The sequence below is a fragment of the Desmodus rotundus genome, chromosome 9, assembly GCF_022682495.2.
Source record: "Desmodus rotundus isolate HL8 chromosome 9, HLdesRot8A.1, whole genome shotgun sequence".
NCBI classification, from domain to species: Eukaryota; Metazoa; Chordata; class Mammalia; order Chiroptera; family Phyllostomidae; genus Desmodus; species Desmodus rotundus.
The window spans coordinates 64,419,881-64,440,956 of NC_071395.1; the positions used below are offsets into that span (position 1 = coordinate 64,419,881).

Genomic DNA, 21,076 nt, shown 5'->3' on the forward strand with positions numbered 1-21,076 from the left:
GATTGAGAACCTTCTGAAGAAATAATGACTGAGAACTTCCCCTAATCTGGTGATGGAAAAAGACACACAAATCCAGGAAGAACAGGAAGTCCCAAAGAAGATGAATCCAAAGAGGCCCACACCAAGACACATCATTATTAAAATGGCAGTGGTTAAGAACAGAATCTTAAAAGCAGCAAGAGAGAGACAGTTACCTACAGGGGAGCTCCCATAAGACTTGTCAGCTGATTTATCAACAGAAACACTTCAAGCCAGAAGGGACTGGCACAAAAATTCCAAGTGATGAAAAGCAAGGACTTACAACCAAGACTATCTACCTAATATGGCTATCACTTAAAATTGAAGAAGAAATGAAGAGCATCGTAGAGAAGAAAAGGCTAAAGGAGTTCATTACCAACAAACCAGTATTGCAAGATATGTTAAAGGGCATTCTGTTGTATTACAAGAACAAGAAGAAAGGGAAAAAAAAGAACTCCACAGAGGAACATAGTTAAAAGAACAAAAGGGCAATAAATAAGTACCTATATCAATAATCACTTTAAATGTAAATGTCTTCAATGCTCCAATCAAAAGACAGGGTAGCTGAATGGATAACAGAACACGATCAAGATATATATATATATATATGAAAATATATATACATAAGTAAATAGAAAAGGTCCAGCCATTGTTAATATAATGAGAACAGTTTGGGTGACATTGATGTAACCTGGCAGCCAAGGAGAGTGGACTGGAATGCGCATGCGTGAACAGTGACAACTTCACTGTACCAGTGAGTGAGGTCAGTAGACACCATTGAGTTAGCATGTATACTGTGTGGCCATCACATTCAAAATGACTGAGTGAGTAAGTAGAGCAACAAATCTGCATTAACTTTTGCCTTAAGCTTGAGCAGTCCTCCGTGGAAACTATTCTGATGATTTAGAAGGCCACAGCTATGGGTAAACTGGTGATTGGCAGCTTCATCACGACAATGCACCTGCTCATGCGTCATGTCTTGTTCAGAGTTTTTCTGCAAAACATCAAATTACCCAGGGGACTCAGCCCCCCTACAGCCCACATTTGGCACCCTGTGACTTCTGGCTTTTCCCAAAACTAAAATCACCTTTGAAAGGGAAGAGATTTCAGACGGTTGTTAAGATTCAGGAAAATATGACAGGGTAGTTGATTGATGGTGATTGGGAGAACTATGTGAGGGGCCAAGGTGCCTACTTTGAAAGGGACTGAGACATCATTGTCTTACATACAATGTTTCTTAGATCTACTTCAATAAATGGCTCTACTTTTCATATTGCATGGCTGGATACCTTCTGGACAAACTATAGTGTGTGTGTGTGTATGTGTACTGTCTACAGGAGACCCACCTCAGAACAAAAACACATACATAGACTGAAAGGAATGGGATGGAAAAAGTTATTTCATGCAAATGGAAATTTTAAAAAAGTTAGGATAACAATAGTTACATTTGACAATATAGACTTTTAAAACAAAGGCTATAGTAAGAGACAAGTAAGAACACTATATAATGATAAAAGGAGCAATCCAACAAGAGGATATAACCCTTGTAAACATTTATGCACCCTACATAAAAGCACCTAAGTATATAAAGCAAGACTTGATGGACATAAATGGAGAAATCAGTAGTAATACAATCACACTAGGGTATTTTAACACCCCATTGATATCAGTGGATAGATCTTCCAGACAAAATCAACAAGGAAACAGTGGCCTTAAATGGCATACTAGGCCAGATGGATTTACTTAATATATTCAGAGCTTTCACCCCCAAGCAGCAGAATATACATTGTTTTCAAGTGTACATGGAGCATTTTCTAGCATAGAGCACATGTTAGGCCATAAAACCAGACTCGATAAATTTTAGAAGATTGAAATCATATCAAGTATCTTCTCCAACCACAGTACTATGAAACTACCAATAGATTACAAGGAGAAAGCTGAAAAACACAAACACGTAGAGGCCAAGTAACATCTACTAAACAATGAATCATTTAATAATGAGAGCATGAAGAAATCAAAAGATACCTTGAGACAAATCAATATAAAACTACAATAACCTCACATGTATGGGACAGAGCAAAAGACATCCCAAGAGAGAAATTCATAGCATTATAGAAAGAAGAAAAATCTCAAACAGTCTAACCTTACATGTAGAGGAACCAGAAAAAGAACAAACAACAAAGCCCCAAATTAGTAGAAAAAGAAATAATAAAGAACAGAGCAGAAATAAAAGTCTAACAAAAGCAATATAAAAGATCAATGAAACCAAGAGCCAGTTCTTTGAAAAGATACACAAGATTAATAAACTTTTAACCAGACTCATCAAGAAAAAAAAAAGGATTCAAATATATGAAGTCAGAAATGAAAGACAAGTAACAGCTGACACCACAGAAATACAAAGGATTATATGAAACTATTATAACTATATGCCAACAAATTTGACAATCCAGAAGAAATTAATAAATTCCTGAAAGCGTACAATTTTCCAAAATCAAGAAGAAACAGAAAATTTGAAGACTGACTAAAAGTAATAGAATCGAAGCAGTAATAAAAAAACTCCCAATAAACCAAAGTCCTGGATCGATGATTTCACAGGTAAATTTTACCAAACATTCAGAGAACTAACACTTACCTTCTCAAACTATTTCAAAAATTCAAAAGGAAGGAAGACTGAAGCGTATTTTAAGAGAGAAGTACCCTAATTCCTAAACCAGATAAAGACACTACAAGGAAAGAAAATTAGAGGTCAATATCCCTGATGAATATAGGTGCAGAAATCCTAAACAAAATATTAGTAAGCTGAATTCAGCAATACATTAAAAAGATCACAGAGATCAAGTGGGATTTATTCTTAGGATGCAAAGTTGGTACAATATTCACAAATCAATTAACTTGATACACTGCATAAACAAAATGAAAGATAAAAATCATATCAATAGACACAAAAAATGATTTTGATAAAATCTAGCACTCATGATAAAAACTCTCAGCAAAGTGGGAATAGAGGGAACCTATCTCAATATAATAAAGGCCGTATATGACAAGCCCACAGCTAAGCTTACACTCAATGGGGAAAATACTGAAACCATTTCCCTTAATATCAGGAGCAAAACTGGGACGTTTACTTTCACCACCCTTATTTGACATAGTACTGGAAGTCCTGACCACAGCAATCAGACAAGAAGAAAAAAATAAAAGGCACCCGAATTGGAAAAGAAGAAGTAAAACTGTCGTTATTTCCAGATGACATAATGTTCTATGTAGAGAACCCTAAAGATGCCACCAAAAACTACTAGGAGTGACATCAACAAAGCAGCAGGATACAAAATAAATATTCAGAAATCAGTTGCATTTGTATACACCGATAATGAACTATCAGAAAGGTAAGCTAAGAAAACAATCCAATTTATCATTTTATTTAAAAAAAACCCTAGTAATAAATTTAATCAAGAAGGTAAAAGATCTGGACTGGGAAAATTATAAGCCACCAAAGAAAGAAACAGGACAATACAAATAAAAGCATATATTGTGTTTATGGATTGGAAGAATTAACATCATTAAAATGTCTATACTTCCCAAAGCAATCTATAGATTCAACACAACTTCCTTTCAAAATATAAATACTGTTTTTAACAGAACTAGAACAAATAATCCAAAAATGTATATGAAACCACAAAAGACCTCAAATATCTACAGCAATCTTGAGAAAGAAGAATGAAGTTGGAGGAATCATGCTACCTGAATGAAAATATACTTAAAGGCTATAGTAATCAAAACAGCATTGTGCTGGAATAAAAAGAGACATATAGATCAATGGAAAGAAATAGAGAGCTCAGAATAAAATTCACACCTATGTGGTCAATTAATATTTGATAGAAGTGGCAAGTACATACAATGAGGTAAAGGACCACCTTCATCTCTTCAATAAATGGTGTTGGGAAAATTGGACAGATAGTGCAAACAAATCTATACGACTTTATTTCACCATATACAAGAATAAAGTGAAAATGGGTTAAAGACCTAAATGTAAGATTGAAATCATAAATCTTTGGGGGAGAAATATAAGCTGGAGCATTTCGGACATTTCTCGGTAATATGTTTATGATATATCTCCTCAGGCAAAGGACACAAAAGAAAAAATAAATGGGGCTACATTAAACTGAAGAAATTTTGTACAGCTAAAGAAACCATTAACAAAAGTAAAATACAACCCACTGAGAGGGAGATGATATTCACCAAAGATACATCTGGTAAGGGGTTAATATGCAAAGTTTATAAGGAAATCACACAATTCAATACCAAAAAAACACAAACCAATTTTAATATGTGGAAAGTCCAGTGTCACCCCAATACATTTCAGTAAAAAGGAAAAATATGGGCAAAGGACTTCACTAGACAGTTCTCCAGAGAGGACCTACAGATGGCTGACATACAAAAAGATACTCAACATCACTAATAATTAGAGAAATGCAAATGAAATCCACAATGAGATATCACCACACACCTCTCAGAATGGCCGCCATAAACAAATCAACAAACAACAAGTGTTGGAGAGAATGTGGAGAAAAGGGAACGCTTGTTTATAAACTGTTGGTGGGAGTGCAGATTGTTGCAGCTACTGTGGAAAACATTATTCAGTAACCTCAAAATATTAAAAATAAACCCTCGACTATGTGACTCAGTTGGAGCATTGTCCCATTACCGAAAGTGTGTGGGTTTGATTCCTGGCCAGAGCACGTACCTAGTTTGCAGGTTTGGTGTTCTGTTGGAGAGCATACATCTCTGGTTCAAGCATGAATGGCCCTCAGTCTAGTATGTTTGGAAGGCAACCAGTCAATGATTCTCATATTGATGTTCCCCCCCCTTTCCTCTCTCTAAAAAGCAATGAAAAATTGTTCTTGGTTGAGGATAAATACATATTATGAATGAATGAGTGCATGAATTGTGTTATGACCTGGCAGTTCTACTTCTGGGTTCATATTAGAAGAAACCCAAGGCACTAATTTGAAAGAATTTATGCACCCCTACATTCATTGCAGCATTATTTACAATAGCGAAAATATGGAAGCAGCCTATGTCCATCAATAGATTATTTGAAAAAGTAGAATAGGTACATATATACCATGGAATATTATTCGGCCATAAAAAATAAGGATCTCTTACCACTTGGACAGCGTGAATGGACCTAGAGGGTATCATTGCTAAGTGAAACAAGTCAGAGACAGACATGATTTCAATCATATTTGGAATCTAAAGAACAATATAAAAGAACAAAGAAAATAGAAACAGACTCGTAGAGAATAAACTGATGGTTGCCAGGGGGAATGGTGTTAGGGGACTAGGTGAAAAGGTGAAGGGATTGAGAATTACAAAATAGTCATTAGGATGTTAAGTGGAGCATAGGAAATATCATCAGTGATATTGTAATAACTATGGATGGTGCCAGGTGGGTACTGGCATTATGCAGTAACCTCAAAATATTAAAAATAGACCCTCGACTGGAAATATTGAGGGGAACACTTTGTAATGTATATGATTGCCACTATGCTGTGCACCTGAAACTAACACAAAATAAAATTGAATGTAAGCTGTAATTGGAAAAATTAAATTTAAAAAAAATATATTGTTTAGTTTCCTAGTTTTGGGAGAATTTTTTTGTTATTGATTCCTGAATTATATTATGGTCAGAATATATTTTGATGGCTTCAACTTTTAAGTTTTTTAAAATTCTTCAGTGACCTAGGACATAGTATGTTTTGGTGAATATCTTATGTACAATGTAAAGAGTTTGTGTTCAGCTGATGCTGGGTGCCATGCTCCTGTTTATCTGTGGTAACCTCCATGTTCTGAGGTAAGAACTATCTGCTGCCAGATTTATATAGCCACTCCAGTTTCATTTGATTAGTGTTTCCGTGGTACCTTTTCCCATGTATTTACTTTTGACCTACCTTTATCATTCATTGTTTAAAAAATACTTTATTTATTTTTTAGAGGAGAAGTGAGGGAGAAAGAGAGAGAGAGAGAAACATGAATAGGTTGTTTCTCTGATGCCCCCAACTAGGAACCTGGCCAGCAACCCAGGCATGTGTCCGTACCCAAATTGACCTAGTGACCTTTTGGTTGCAGGCAGGTGCTCAATCCACTGAGCCACACCTGCTTGGGCCATTGATTGTTTTAAAAGTGAGTTTCTTGTAAGTAGCATGTTGCTGAGTCAGTTTTTTCTTAATCTGTTCTGACAATGTTGTTTTTTGTTGTTGGTAAATTTATTTCAGTCTTAAGTTTTAGAGTAATTATTTACATTAAATAATTATTACAGTATGATTATGTGAATTGTAATATGTAAATATAGTTATTGATATTTGTTATTATAACCTAAATGTAATTGCATTAAGTGTAATCCTTGGATTTAGTTTACCATTTTATTATTTGTTTTTTGTTTCCTCTGTTTTCCATTCCTTGATTCCCTAGTTTCTGCTTATTATGGATTGTTTAAATTTTTTTAGAATATATTTATTGAGTTCTTGGTTATATCTCTTTGTGTAGGGTTTTTAATGGTTTCTCTAGGGATTGCAATATACATAGTTTTCACAGTCTGCTTAAATGTGATCCTTTATCACTTCAAGTGGAAGGTAGTGACCTTACCACAACATAGTCCATTTAATGTTTCCATTTACATGTTGTTAGTTGTCATCTACATATGTTAAAAAACCCATCAGACAATTTTAAATTTTGCTTTCAACTGTTATATGTGAAGAATTTAAGAGAAGAAAAATTGTCTATTTTATTTAAACCAGACATTTGCTGTATCTCTTCCTTCATTCCTGAAATTCAGTTTTCATTTCTGTTATGTCACTAGTGTCTCAATTTCCTTTAGGCTTTTTTAGAGTAGGTCTGCTGTCAAAGAATTCTCTCAGTTATCCTCCATCTGAGAAATGGTTTATTTTCCTTTTTCTTGAAATAATTTTCACTTGATAGAGGATTCTAGGTTGATAGTTCCTTTACCACTTTAAAAATGTTGTTGGCTGCCTGTGTCTTCCATGGTTTCTGGTGAGAAATCTGCCATCTTGGAATCCTTACACTTAACATGGAGTCGTGGGTGTCTGTGAGTGTGTGGCCACTTTCAAGATACTTTCCTTACTTTTCATGTTAGCAGTTTGCTTATAGTATCTAGACATGGAGTTTTGTAGTTGCTTCCTGTTTGAGATTCACTGAGCTTCTTCCTTGATTTTATAAATTTGGTTTCATGCCATATTGGGTTTTTTTGTCATCATTTCTTTAGGTATTTTTTTTTGCTCTGTAAATTTTTCCTTTCCTTCTGGAACTTCAGTGACCCAAATCTTATACATTTGTCATCCCCTTGTAAGTTCTATTTACTTTTCTTTATAAATTTTTTTTGGGGGGAAAATTTCTTTTCATCTATCCCCAAATTTACTGACTCATTCCTCTATCATTTCCGTTGTGCTTTGTCTTTCTAATGAATTTTAACTTTTGGGTTGTTATGTTATTTAGTTCTAAAATTCCCTTTGTTTAAAATCTTCTGTTTCTCTGTAGTGGCAGTCTTCTATATGTTTCAAGCGTGTTTGACCTAATGGAGCATGATTATAATTGCTTCTTTAAAAAATTTTTTTTGTTGTTGTTATATAATTCCAGCATCTGTGTCATCTTATTAGGTTTAGAGGTTCAACCCCTGGACAGGGCACATACAAGAATCAACCAATGAATGCATAAATAAATGGAACAACAAATTGCTTTTTCTCTGTTTTGCTCTCTCCCTCTCTGTCTCAAAATCAATAAATAAAAAATTAGAAAAATAAAGTACTTGTTGATAGGGTGGGATTTTCTGTTATATTCTGGTTTTCTGAGTGTCTTTTAGGTCTCTTCTCCCTCTTTTTCTCTCTCCCTGTTTTCCTTTTTTTTTTAATGTAGTGGGCTTACATAGAAGGTCTTAGAGTGACAGCAATCTATTTTAAGCCAATAACAACTTAACTTTAATCACATACAAGAACTCTATGCTAGTAGTTCTCCCTGGCCCCATCCTTACCCCAGCACTTTTTGACTCAACTAAGTCATTTTAGTTTTTTGTACATAAGTTTCTTTTCTATAAAAATAGGATAAGCTACTCTGCTAACCCCACAGGTTCTATAAGTATGATTTACACACCCAGCGAGGGTCCCTGAGGCCTTTTCAAGGGGTCCATGTGACCAAAATGATTTCCACAACAATTCTAAGATGTTGTCTTTTTTGTGTGATCATGTAGGAAATATGCAGAAGCACTTCTGCATACTGAAGCATTTTACTTCTGTTAAGGAAAAGTACATGTGTAGCTGATTGTTTTTGTGAATTCAAGTAGCTGCTTTTTAAATGGAATACAAGTTTTACTTGTAAGAATGACTATAGACTATGGTTATGCAGAGTTGGATATTCAGCAAACATTTTCTTGGGAACAAATGAAGTAAACTTGTTATTTCAAGAACAGCTGACAGTATTTGTTGCCCAATGGTAAAATTTAAGCTTTTTGAGTGAAAATTACAATTTTGGAAAACTTGTATTCCCCACTCTGTGCCTTCACATCTTTAAAGAGCGTCCTGATAAGATCATTGCTAATACTGAGGATGTGATTTCTTTTTCTACTCTCTGATGCAACATAGATTTGAAAGATCTGCATAAGCCAGTAAACCAGTAGTTTCTAAAATATATGATGGAAATATCTGATGTTATAAAATCATGAGGAAAGAGATCCATGAAATTTGGGAGCTAGAGCAGTCAATTTTAATATAACAGAATATAAGTTCATTGTTGTGGTTTCAGAGTCTACATTCTTTTTTTTTAAATATATTTATTGATTATGCTATTACAGTTGTTCCATTTCCCCCCCTCCACTCCATCCTGCCCACCCCCTCCCTCCCAAATTCCCCCCCTATAGTTCATGTCCATGGGTCATACTTATAAGTTCTTTGGCTTCTACATTTCCTATACTATTCTTACCCTCCCCCTGTCTATTTTCCACCTATCATCTATGCTACATATTCTCTGTACCTTTCCCCCCCTCTCCCCCTCCCACTCCCCTATTGACAACCCTCCATGTGATCTCCATCTCTATGGTTCTGTTCCTGTTCTAGTTGTTTGCCTAGTTTGCTCTTGTTTTTGTTTTAGCTGTGGTCGTTAATAACTGTGAGTTTGCTGTCATTTCTACTGTTCCTATTTTTGATCTTCTTTTTCTTAGGTAACTCCCTTTAACATTTCCTATAATAAGGGCTTGATGATGATGAACTCCTTTAAGTTGACCTTATCTGAGAAGCACTTTATCTTCCCTTCCATTCTAAATGATAGCTTTGCTGGATACAGTAATCTTGGATGTAAGTCCTTGCGTTTAATCTTGGGTAATGTAATTATGATGTGCCTTGGTGTGTTCCTCCTTGGGTCCATTCTTTGGGACTCTGAGCTTCCTGGATTTCCTGGAAGTCTATTTCCTTTGCCAGATTAGGGAAGTTCTTCATTATTTGTTCAAATAAGTTTTCAATTTTTTGTTCTTCCTCTTCTCCTTCTGGCACCCCTATAATTCGGATGTTGGAACGTTTCAAGATGTCCTGGAGGTTCCTAAGCCTCTGCTCATTTTTCCAAATTCTTGTTTCTTCATTCTTTTCTGGCTGGATGTTTCTTTCTTCCTTCTGGTCCACACCATTGACTTGAGTCCCAGTTTCCGTCGCATCCCTATTGGTTCCCTGTACATTTTCCTTTGTTTCTCTTAGCATAGGCTTCATTTTTTCATCTGGCTTTCGAACAGATTCAACCAATTCTGTGAGCATCTTGATAACCAGTGTTTTGAACTGTGCATCCGATAGGTTGGCTATCTCTTCCTCGCTTAGTTGTATTTTTTCTGGAGCTTTGAAGTGTTCTGTCATTTGGGCCATTTTTTGTTTGTTTGTTTGTCTTGGCGCATCTGTTACTTTAAGGGGCGGAGCCTTAGGTGTTCACCAGGGCGGGGTAACGCTGGTGGCATGGCTGTGACGCTGTATGTGGGGGAGGGGCCGAGAGGGAGCAATGTCCCCCGCTTCATTCTCCTCCGGATCTCAATCTTTCACTCCGCTACCCACAATCAAACTGGGCCCCTCTAGTGCTGGTTCCCGAGTGGGTGGGCTTGTGCACACTCCAGGCCACTGTGGGTCTCTCCAACGACCTCTCCTGTGAGGCTGGGAGTCTCTCCTGCTGCCACTCCAACCCCCAGGGGCACTTTCAATCAGAGGTTTGAGGCTTTATTTCCCCACACTGGAGCCCTGGGTTGTGAGGTCTGCTTCGCTCCCTGCCGTTTGTCCAGTTTATCTGTGCGTGAATGTGGGGCTGCAGGGTGCTGCCCGATGCTCTGCCTGCCCCATTCTCTGCCACTCTGAGTCCGGCCCTCTCCACTTATCTGTGCGCGAATGTGGGGTTGCAGGGTCTGCCAGTGGTCAGACTGCCTGCCCTGCTCGTCCCACACTCTGCCAGTCTCAGTCCTGCCAAGGCCACGCGAGTCCTCTCCGCCCCGGTGCCCGTCTCTGCCCCTCCTACCAGTCTGGATGAATGTTTATTTTTTATTTCCTTGGTGTCGGACTTCCTCCCCGTTCGATTTTCTGTCAGTTCTGGTTGTGCGAGGAGGCGCAGTGTGTCCACCTACGCCACCATCTTGGTTCTCCCCGGAGTCTACATACTAACTAACCTTTAAGAAAGTACCACTTGGTAAGTTTTGGTGCAGTATCAGAGAAGACTATGTCCACAGTTATCTTAAAAAGCTAACTGCTTTTAACACTCCTTTTTCGAAGTACACATCTCTGAAGCCAGATTTTCTTAACATATAGAAAGAAATCCATTTTTCTCTTCACAACACTTCTGATACAAAATGTATGCTTTTCAAAGCAGTTCTCTTTCTGTGGACAGTAACTGGGAATTTTCCAGTTTCATTCATTCTGACAATAACTGCCTGGATTTAGTGCAGAATCCACAGGCTAAGGGCTCAGTCTCACAAGACTGCTCCCACCACTACTTCACGTGCCAGTTGTAAGTCCACTTACAACTGCTTATCTAGATACAAATTGTCACCTGTACTTCTGGCCAACTAGCTATAAATCAGGGATTTTTACAACACCTTCCTCTTCAATAATTTGCTATAATGGCTCACAGAACTTAGGGAAACACTTTGTTTACTGGTTGATATTAAAGGATAATAGAAAGTAAACAAAAGAACAGCCAGAGGAAGAGGAACATAGGGCAAGGTTCAGAAGGGTGTCAAGTGCAGGAGCCTCTGTCTGTGTGGAGTTCTGGTGTGCTATCCTTTCGGCACATGGATGCATTTACCAACCTGGAAACTGAACCACTTCATTGAGGGTTTTTATGGTTCTGGTATATGGGCATGATTGATTAAAATGTTGACCATTGGTCCTGGCTGGTGTGGTTCAGTGGATTTAGCACTGCTTGTGAACCAAAGGGTCGCCAGTTCAATTCCAAGTCAGGGCACATGCCTGGGTTGCAGGCTAGGTCCCCAGTAGGGGGTGCTCGAGAGGAAACCACACATTGATGTTTTTCTCCCTCCCTTCTCCTCTCTCTAAAAATAAATAAATAAAATCTTTAAAAAAATCTTTAAACTTTAAAAAAAGTGTTGACTACTGGTTATTAATTTATGATACCCAGCCTTTCTACCTTCCCCAGAGATCTAGCAACTAGCACCCTTTCTGCCAGTCACCTCATTACCATAGACTTTTCTATGGTTCAGAGGGGCTTATGAATAACAGAAGATGCTCATTTTGTCCCTACCACTCAGGAAATTCCAAGGATTTTAGGAGCTCTGTGCCAAGAACCAGAATGGAGAATATATGTATGTGTGTGTGTATGTATACACACACATTTTCTGTTATATTATGGTGTCACAATATACGTCAACCAAAACAAAAAAACCACACCCGATTGAATGCCAAAGCAGATGTGAGAGTCCAGTAATTTGCTCAGGACAAGTGTTAAACACTGCCCTCTTCTAACTAAATTTTTCAATTTGGAGAAGTCATTTTCCATTAAACAAATGTCTATGTTAACTTCTAGCAGATTTAACATTATTAATTTTAACTGAGTTTTCTCCTTTTTAATTTCTAATACCCTTAATATCTATAAATAAAACTCACATAAACAAAAATTGAGGTCCTCAATTTTTAAGATCATCAAAGTCCTGAGAAAACAAAGTTTGAGGTGCATTGTATTAACATTCTAGGGTTTTGAAGGTCAAATGAGTGAAACATTCATGAATGTGAAATTATTTTGTAACGTATTTAAAATGTAGATTTATAAATAATTTTTGAGCTCCTCCCTGTATATATTGCTGAGCAAGTCCTTCAAGTTCAGGCTTTGAAGAGGAGACTGGAAAGAGAGCATGCATGTGTCATTGCTCTTACAGAGCTTGTTAGCTTAGATGAGGAGTGGAGGGGAAATACACATATAATTCCTCCTTTCCACAAATCAGACTGCGAACAGCGATACTATGATGAGATCTGTTTTGTCCTAAATATATTTTCATGTGTATTTGTATGTGTAGTATGCATACAGGCACACACATTTGTGTGTGTGCACATGCATGTGTGTTTAGGCTCACAGCTGACTAAGCCCTGCTATTCATGAATATAATCCATTGCTAGTTCAATTTGCATTGTGAGTTTCAAGTTTTCCCCTTCTTCCTTTACAGGCATAGAACAAGATGCAGTGAATACTTTCACCAAATATATATCTCCAGATGCTGCTAAACCAATACCAATTACAGAAGCAATGAGAAACGATATCATAGGTAAGCAGTGCTTGAAGCTATGGCAAAAAGAAAGGTCTATTTCTCGTTATAAAAAGTTATCTTTTTATCAACATGGAATCCTAGTCTGTTTTCAGATATCTTTTTTTTTCCCCAGGTGTAATAAAGCATGTTTATTTTAAATATAACTTACAGGCTCTTAAGCACAGTTCTGTGTCCTTTCCAAATACTGCCACACAATCTGACATTGCTTCCTTTTAGAAAAACTCTAATCTTTTTCTTTGCATTTTTAAATCATTTTATTTTTTAATTACAGTTGACATACATTGTTATATTAGGTTCCGGTGTTCGCCCCAGTGATTAGACATAACTTACTAAGAGATCATACCGACATATCTCATACCCATCTGATACAATACATAGTTACTACAACACTATTGACTATATTCTGTGTGCTGTATTTTGCATCACATGACTATTCTGTAACTACCAATCTGTACTTAATCCATTCATCTTTTTCACCCACACCTCACCCTGCCTCCCATCTGTTTTCAGATATCTGTAACTCACTTACAAACTTACTCTCTTATATGTTAGGCCCAAATTCTTAGACTTTGACTGGAATCAAACAACAGCAAGAGCAATAATATCACACATTTTTGAGTACTTACTGTGTCCCAGACAATATTCTAAGTACTCCATGGGTAAACTCATTTACTCTTCTAAAGAATCTTGCGGTTTAAATGTAGTTATTTTATAAATGAGGAAACTGAAGCATGGAGAGTAAGTAATTTTCCCAACATAACACAGCTCAGATGTGGCAGAATCAGGATTTGAACCAGACCTGTACACATTAATCAGTATGCTATTTGGCAGTGTTTTTTAAACTAGATTGAGACTAATCTCTGTCCTCATCCCACTGCCAAAAAACAATAGACTAGAAAATCAAAGTGCTTCACAGTAGTAAAGGCAAAGAAACATAATTTCAGGAAGTTGTTTCCATTTTATATACACATGTATGTGTGTACTGAGTCACATAAGTATGTTTGTCTGTAAACCACACACACACAAAAAGTTAAGGCTTTTACTGTGTTTCCTCAGCAAGACCTTAGGTGCACCTGTAATCACAGGTAAAAATGGTTCATTTATTCATTGAACAGCTATTTCCATCAAGTTCTAGTAGTAAGTTCTGTATTTTTGTTACAAAAATTAGTAGTTTTGATTTATGAAATATAACATGTTATTCAACTCTTAGCAGATTCTTCCCAGCATGAGGTTCTTTCAGTCTTTACTGTAGGTCCTTTGCATTCTCTCATTATTGGAGGCAGCAAAACCTTCCCCAGTCTCAGCTGTGCTTCTTACAGTTGTCCTACCATACTGGCCAGTGAACAGCCATTGCTGTTTTTGGGTCCATCAGATGCTGTCCCTGTTGTTTTCCTTTTCTTTGACAGACACCTGTAACACATAGGTCTTAATGGCTCTTGGTGGTTTGTCCTTATCTACTAGTATTTGGGGATTTTCACCCAGTTTTGTTGCAAAGTTGTCATGGGATTTTGGTTTTTCTATGTAGTTCCATTGTCTGTTTTTATATGGGAATTTGTTGCTACTGTCTTCCAGACTTCCCTAGACTGACTTTTTCTAATAATACAACTGGAGTGTCTTAACTGATTAGAACTGGGCTAGTTAAAGAATTGGTTGGCTATTGATTCCTTAGGAGGTTTGTACCAATTGATAACCAAACTGGGGTAGGGGAGAAACAGAAGACGTTTTGAGCCAAATAAAACATTTGAAAATGAAATGTCATGGTAATTCTAATTTTTCTTGTTTTAAACTTTATCAAATTAATGATATAATCCCATGAGGAGAAAAATCTTCTGAAGGGTCAAGATGACAACATCTAGTGATTGATGGATCTGAGAAAGTTTCCATCCAGTGTCTATTATTATGCATTTTAAAAGGTTAATTACCTATATATCTTTAGAGCAATCACTTTTCCTTTTTTAAACTCATTCTTCTAAAGCCTGCCCTAATTATTTGTCTCTCTTCGGTTTGCAAACCGAATTTTAATACAGCTGTACTTTAAGTAAGTGGTTATTTGAAGAAGTCTACACGTAAGCTATTGTTATTGCGGTTTTTGTGTTATTATGGGTTTTTGTTATTGTGTTATTATGGGGTTTTGGTGTTTCTATCTAATTACTTAGTTTTTCTGTGGGGGTTCAAACTGACCCAAAGTCTGTGCTTCCACAGCGTCCTCCATTTTCCACAAATCCTTGAAGTGGTGGGATATTAAAAATACTTTGAAAGTACAGCTGACAGAATTTACTTTTGGTTTGAAAGTGAGTGTGTGATAGGGAAAAAGGAATCCAGCATGACTCAATATCTGAGAGAGTAGTTACCATTTACAACATGAGGAGGAGAGTGGGTGTAATAATAGCTTGTGGGGAAAGTCGGGAGTTTGGGTGTCGGATATCCAAATGGTGAATGTCAGGTAGGAGTTTGTACATCTGTGTGAGGAGTTCATGAGAGAGGTACAGGTTGGAGATAGGTGTTTGAAAGTCATCAGCATATAGATGGGTTTAGTCATGAAACCGGATTACTGCCAAGTGTATGTGATGAGTTAAGACAAGAGACCTAAGGACTGAATTCTAGAGCAGGCCTAACATGTAGAGTCTGTCAGATGAGAAAGAACTAGCAGAGGAGAGTTAGAAGTAACAGCCAGTAGTAATGTAGGCCCTTCTACATCAACTGTGTATGAAGAGAGTAGTTTTTTCTGGAACTGAAAAATGTTTCTGGGGGGAAAGGAGTGATTGGAGGTGTTAAGCCATGCTAATAGGTGAAGTAAGATGAATAGTAGGAATGGAATGGATTCGGCAACCCTATGGGCAATTGGACCAATGGTCATTTTAATTAGAGTGGACCTTTAGGGACAAAAGCTTAATTGGAAGAGCCTTAAGAGAGAAAAGGAGGAATGAAGACAGCAAGTACAGGCAGCTCTTAAGAGGCATTTTGCTCTACAGGTGAGCTGGAAGGGGATGTTACATCAAGGGACAGTGGTTTTTTGTTTTGTTTTTTTTTAAGTGACATGTTAAAAACAGATGGATGGTAGCATACAAACAAGTATACAGTGTATTTAGCTGGTGGGAATGAGGCAATCGCAAAAACAAAATTGATGCAGAGGAGAAGGGGGGACAGTTGGTAAAGCAGTTGGTAGAGAAGGCAGACGAGGATGGGGTCCAGTGCTCAAATAAAGGGTTGCTCAGGCAGGTGCGCGGACCGTTGATCTGCTGTTAACAGGAGAGATAAGTAGAGATACAGGTGGGTTGGTAGACGTGGTGGGAAGTTACAGAAATAATTTTCTGATTGCTCCTATTTTATTAGTGAAGTAGGAAGCAAAGAGAATAGAAGAGGTGTTAAGATGTGGAGAAGATGTGCCATGTCTAGGAGAATGTGAGAGAGTAAATGGACCGGGAAACTGTAGTACAGGCCTTGGGTTTCAGTAAGTTCCCACTGAGGTCATGGACTTAAAGTGAAAGCAGCCATCATGGTCGTATGGTTTTTTTCTAGTGATGTTTAATAGCTAAACAGCTTATTGATGTGCTGTAGTTTATTTAGGCAATTTCTAACATTAGCACATTTTATGTCTTTAAATTTTGGTAAACTTTTTTCCACATAAATCTTTACACAAATCCATAATCCTTTAGGTAACAGTCCTAGAAATGAAATCCCTGATGGAAAGGGTATGTTCATTTTTAAAGCTTATGCTAGAAACTGCCAAATGGCCCTCCAGAAAGATATACTAATTTATATTCCCACTATGTTAAGCATTTAAACACATGGATTGTTAAGATACTTTTGTGCCGGTTTACTAGACGAAAGGTGGAGTACCTTCTTATTTTAATTTGTAATTATATTTATTTGATTACTAATGAGTGTGCATATGTTTTCATATTTGCCATTTTATATTTGTTCTTTTGTAATTGTCTTTTCATGTCCTTTACTCTTTTATTTTTTGGGACATTTCTTATTAGTTAGTAAGACTCTTGATATACAAAAGATAATCTGTCATACATAGAGGAAACTGTCATACATGCTACAAATTTTTCCCCTATTATGTTTTTGAAGTGTTTTGATGTGTAGAATTAATTTTATGGTAAATCTTTTGTTGTCTGCTTTTGCATCTGTATATGCTTTGAAAGACCTTCTGTACCTCAAGATCAGCTGTTCTGTATTTTCTTTTAGTTTCATTTAGAACCTAATTTATTTTTCTTTATAGTTATTTCCTATTTTGATTCATAAATTTTGGGTTTAATAGAAATTTAATTATTTATCGTTTCTTTGACAGCAAAGATTTGTGGAGAAGATGGACAGGTGAATCCCAACTGTTTTGTTTCAGCACAGTCCATAGTCTTTAGTGCAATGGAGCAAGAGTAAGTTAATTTCATACTTTTACATTTTGCATTCTTTCTTGAGAGTTTGGGTTTAGTATTAGGAATGGGTTTCACTGACTGAAAACAATTTATCTTTGAGGATATAAGTATTTTGAATGTTTGTGGGATCTTACAGGCATAACTCTAAGACTATCTTAGTTAATTTTTTTAATGTAAATTATGAACTCTTATTAAAAATAAAACAAGTTTTCATTTTTGATGTTAATATTTTCTAAGTTAAAAGAATTTGTTTTTAATTTTGAAGTCATTTTGGTTTAATCGTAACTATTAGAATTGGTTTGTTTATTCAAACAATGCATGTGTCTTTGGGTAAATATCCTAATTTGTTAGTGCATGCTAGTGAAACTGCCTCCAAAGGGCTTTTTTTTTTCTTCTTAATTACTTACTGCTGCATGCTCTTAAAAAGAATCTTTGTATTCATTCTTATATTTAACATTTGTGAAAGGGTGCTTTCTGTTCAAGGCCTAGTTAGATATATTACCTGCCTGGAAGGAAGTTGCAGCCTAATGAGAGAAATAGGGCATGCTCTTCTGTTACTGTAACATGAGGTAGCATGTGTTAAATATCAGAGGAAAGCTATAGAGTCACCAAGAGGTGGGAGAGATACTTAGAGGGAGAGAAATCAGGAGCAGCCCCATGGGGAAGGGAGGTGGTGTTGACCTAGGCTTTTAAGATACAATAGGCACATTACGGAAAGAGTGTATTTTTCCCAGTTAAGCTCTTTCCCTTGGTCGTCCCTCAAATTGTCCCTTTTTGTCCATGTGCAGGCACTTTAGTGATTTTCTGCGAAGTCATCATTTCTGTAAATACCAGATTGAAGTGTTGACCAGTGGGACTGTTTACCTGGCTGACATTCTCTTCTGTGAGTCAGCCCTCTTTTATTTCTCTGAGGTAAAATCTGCATTTCCTTTCATACTCTGTTAGAGCATTTCAGCCTCTAAACTATAAATGCTGGTGCCCTGTCTATAGAAAATATCATAGAAGAGACAAATGATTTTCCAATAGGTCAACTGGATTTGAATAATTTCATTATTGTTTAAGTTGTATGTAATGGCAAGAGAACTCTAATGACATATTGGTCAGATTAAAGAGAGAACATGAAAATTCAGTGTAAAATAACTATTTTGAAAAACCTAATTAAGAAGAGGCATATTTTTAGTTATTTGGAGCTGTTTTAAAACTACAAAATTTGATGCTTGGTTCTAGTATGTAAATATTTGCAGACCAGACTTCAGAAGAGAAAAAGGAAAGTAGTAAATTTTTTCCTACTGTCACCACCTTTGCTTTAGCCACTTAGTGGGATGGCACAGTAAAGCATCTGCAAAATGCAGTGAGTATACTAATCTCTTTGGGGAAAACATTTTACATACCATATTTTGTGTATAACACGCTCCCATGTATAATGTGCACCCACATTTTTGACTCAAGCTTTCAGGAAAAAATCTTCCGTTTTAATTTTTTAATTCAGTTTTTATTTATTTATATTTAGATACTTGGGAGTTTTTTGTATTATAAAGGAATTTTAGCATTTATTTTTGAGCATATTATATAACAAATAATTACAAAACACAAGAACAGATACAAGGTATTTCAGGTACTACCCATGTATAATGCACACTCTTATTTTTCCCTCAAAAATCTGGGCAAAAAGGTGCACATTATACATGGCAAAATATGGTAGCGTAACAGTATTTGTAGGCTTCAGCAAATGAAATTCTTTTGTTGCAAGCAAATGACTATGAAGCAGAGGTAAGAGGATTCCCAGTCTCACTAAGCAGTAACTTCAATCCATGCTTGCATTCTATATCTTCACAAGAATACAGTTTAGTTGATTTATTTTTTCACTCCCTCTCTTTGCCACAAGTTTATGTCAGCATTTGTTCAGGTTACTATGGCTGCATGGAATGATGGAAATGATCAGGTATAAAAGGGTTGGTCTGGTGACTTTATTCTTTGCATGTTTGCCAGCGAGGAACCACTAATCCATCTTCACTGTAGTTTTTACTCCAGTTCATTAAAGTTTGCATCCAGCTGTGTGGTGGTTGTATTTTTGTAAGTTTTTTGGGTTTTTTTCCCCAAAGGAATGTTTTTAAACTTTTCGATTTCAAGTGACTGTAAGTTGTGATTGGCATTAACTAAACACATGGACCTGTTAGGGTTTTTTTGTTTTGGGGTTTTTTTTTTGCTCATATCCTATATTTTAATAGCTAGAGCTTACAAATCAGGGATGGTGAGAGAAATCTGAATGTAGTCTTATTTTCCTCTTTTGTATTTTTCCTTCCTAGTACATGGAAAAAGAAGATGCAGTGAATATCTTACAGTTCTGGTTGGCAGCAGATAACTTCCAGTGTCAGCTTGCTGCCAAAAAGGGCCAGTATGATGGACAGGAGGCACAGAACGATGCCATGATTTTATATGACAAGTGAGTTTTATTGCAGATATATTCAGCATTTACCAAATATTTTCCGAGTATTTGATACGTACTTCAGAAATACAAATGAATGAACTCAGTCTCTGCTGTCAAGGGACTCACAGGGAGCTGCATAGAGCTGCTTTGCATATGGTGTGTGTGCTTACAGGAAAACTTTCTGCTGGAGAAAAAGGGGAGTCTTGTGTGTGACAGGTAGAACAGTGGTGTGGAGTTTGGGGAGGGTTTCACAGAAGAAAGATTTAAATTGGGTCCTGAAGAATGAATTGAATTTTGCTAGCCAGAGAAGGCAGAAAAGAACATTCTGGGTAGAGCACTGACAAGCAAAGTCATAGAAACTTGAGAGAATGTGGTACTTTCAAGAAACTTAAGTTTGGGTAATTGAAACTTGGGCATGGAGTATTAGAGGAAGATGTAACTAATTGGAATAGGCTATAAAGGGTCCTGAATGAATATGTATGGTGTATTGTATTTTCTGGTGCAAATCTGCTCAGCCAGCTTAAGTATTCAGTGAATAATTAGTTTTCACTGAAAAGGAGAGGGCAGTGCAATCTTACAGTGAACAGAATTGAAAATACCAGGCAAGTGATAAAGCTGAGGCCGGCTTCACTTAACTTTTCTTACTTTGTGAAGAAAAGTAATGTGTTATTTGTATCCACAAACAAGTGCTAGGGGAACAGCTTCAGGGAAGAGAACCCATGAATGTTAGGGTTGGAAGAAAGCAGAGAGCCTCCAGATCAGTGATTGCTGAGCGTGGCTCTGCAGGCTGGGATGGCTGTCTGCCGGAGAGTTGCCGGGAGCTTATTCAGAGTAGGTTCCAGTCTTCTCTGAGAGATGGTGATTCAGCAGGTTTGAGGTGTGACTGGGAATCTTTATTTTTAGAAGACACCCAGATGATTGTGATGAATAGCCAGATTGAGGATCTCAGTCTGATTTTCCCTATTTTGCAGATAATAAAACTAAGGCTCAGAGAGGTAGTGACTTTCTCAAAGTTACAGAGCAAGTTAGTGGCAGCACTTGGACTGGAATGTAGTTCTTCATGTTTGTCCAGTGTTTATTGTAGTATATTTCTGGAAAATATGTAAGAAATATTGTTATATGGTCATTGAAATAGCAGGTATTTACATTTAGAGATTTAGTCTGGGGTGCCCAAAAATTCAAACCATGAAGGAATATTGATGAACTTATTTGTTACAAGATGGAAGATTCACTTTTTGCCAAGAAAGCACTGACAACAAAAAACAAGAGTTTTCTTTCTGCCGTAACAGAGAGTGGCCCTAGTAAGGTCCTGGCTGGAACTCAGTCACCACGCAGGGCACAGACCCTGTTTCCCCAGGGCTCCCATGTCCATGCAGGGAGCCATTTCTCAGTGAAGGTTACTATTAGGGTCCCTCACCTGCCTGTCGGCATCATCACAATCACGCC

The 21,076-nt window shown here is 36.9% G+C and overlaps 1 protein-coding gene across 8 annotated transcripts in view; it reads left to right on the forward strand.

Annotated features, from left to right (window-relative positions):
- The window catches only part of AKAP10 (A-kinase anchoring protein 10), a 103,484-nt gene that overhangs the window by 25,233 nt on the left and 57,175 nt on the right, over positions 1-21,076 (forward strand). For all 8 annotated transcript variants that reach the window (XM_045199325.2, XM_045199322.2, XM_045199321.2 and 5 more), the window contains exons 5-8: positions 12,719-12,817; positions 17,118-17,202; positions 17,991-18,114; positions 19,509-19,645. In XM_045199325.2, coding sequence (XP_045055260.1) covers positions 12,719-12,817; positions 17,118-17,202; positions 17,991-18,114; positions 19,509-19,645 — 445 coding nt within the window. The remainder of the gene's footprint in view (positions 1-12,718; positions 12,818-17,117; positions 17,203-17,990; positions 18,115-19,508; positions 19,646-21,076) is intronic.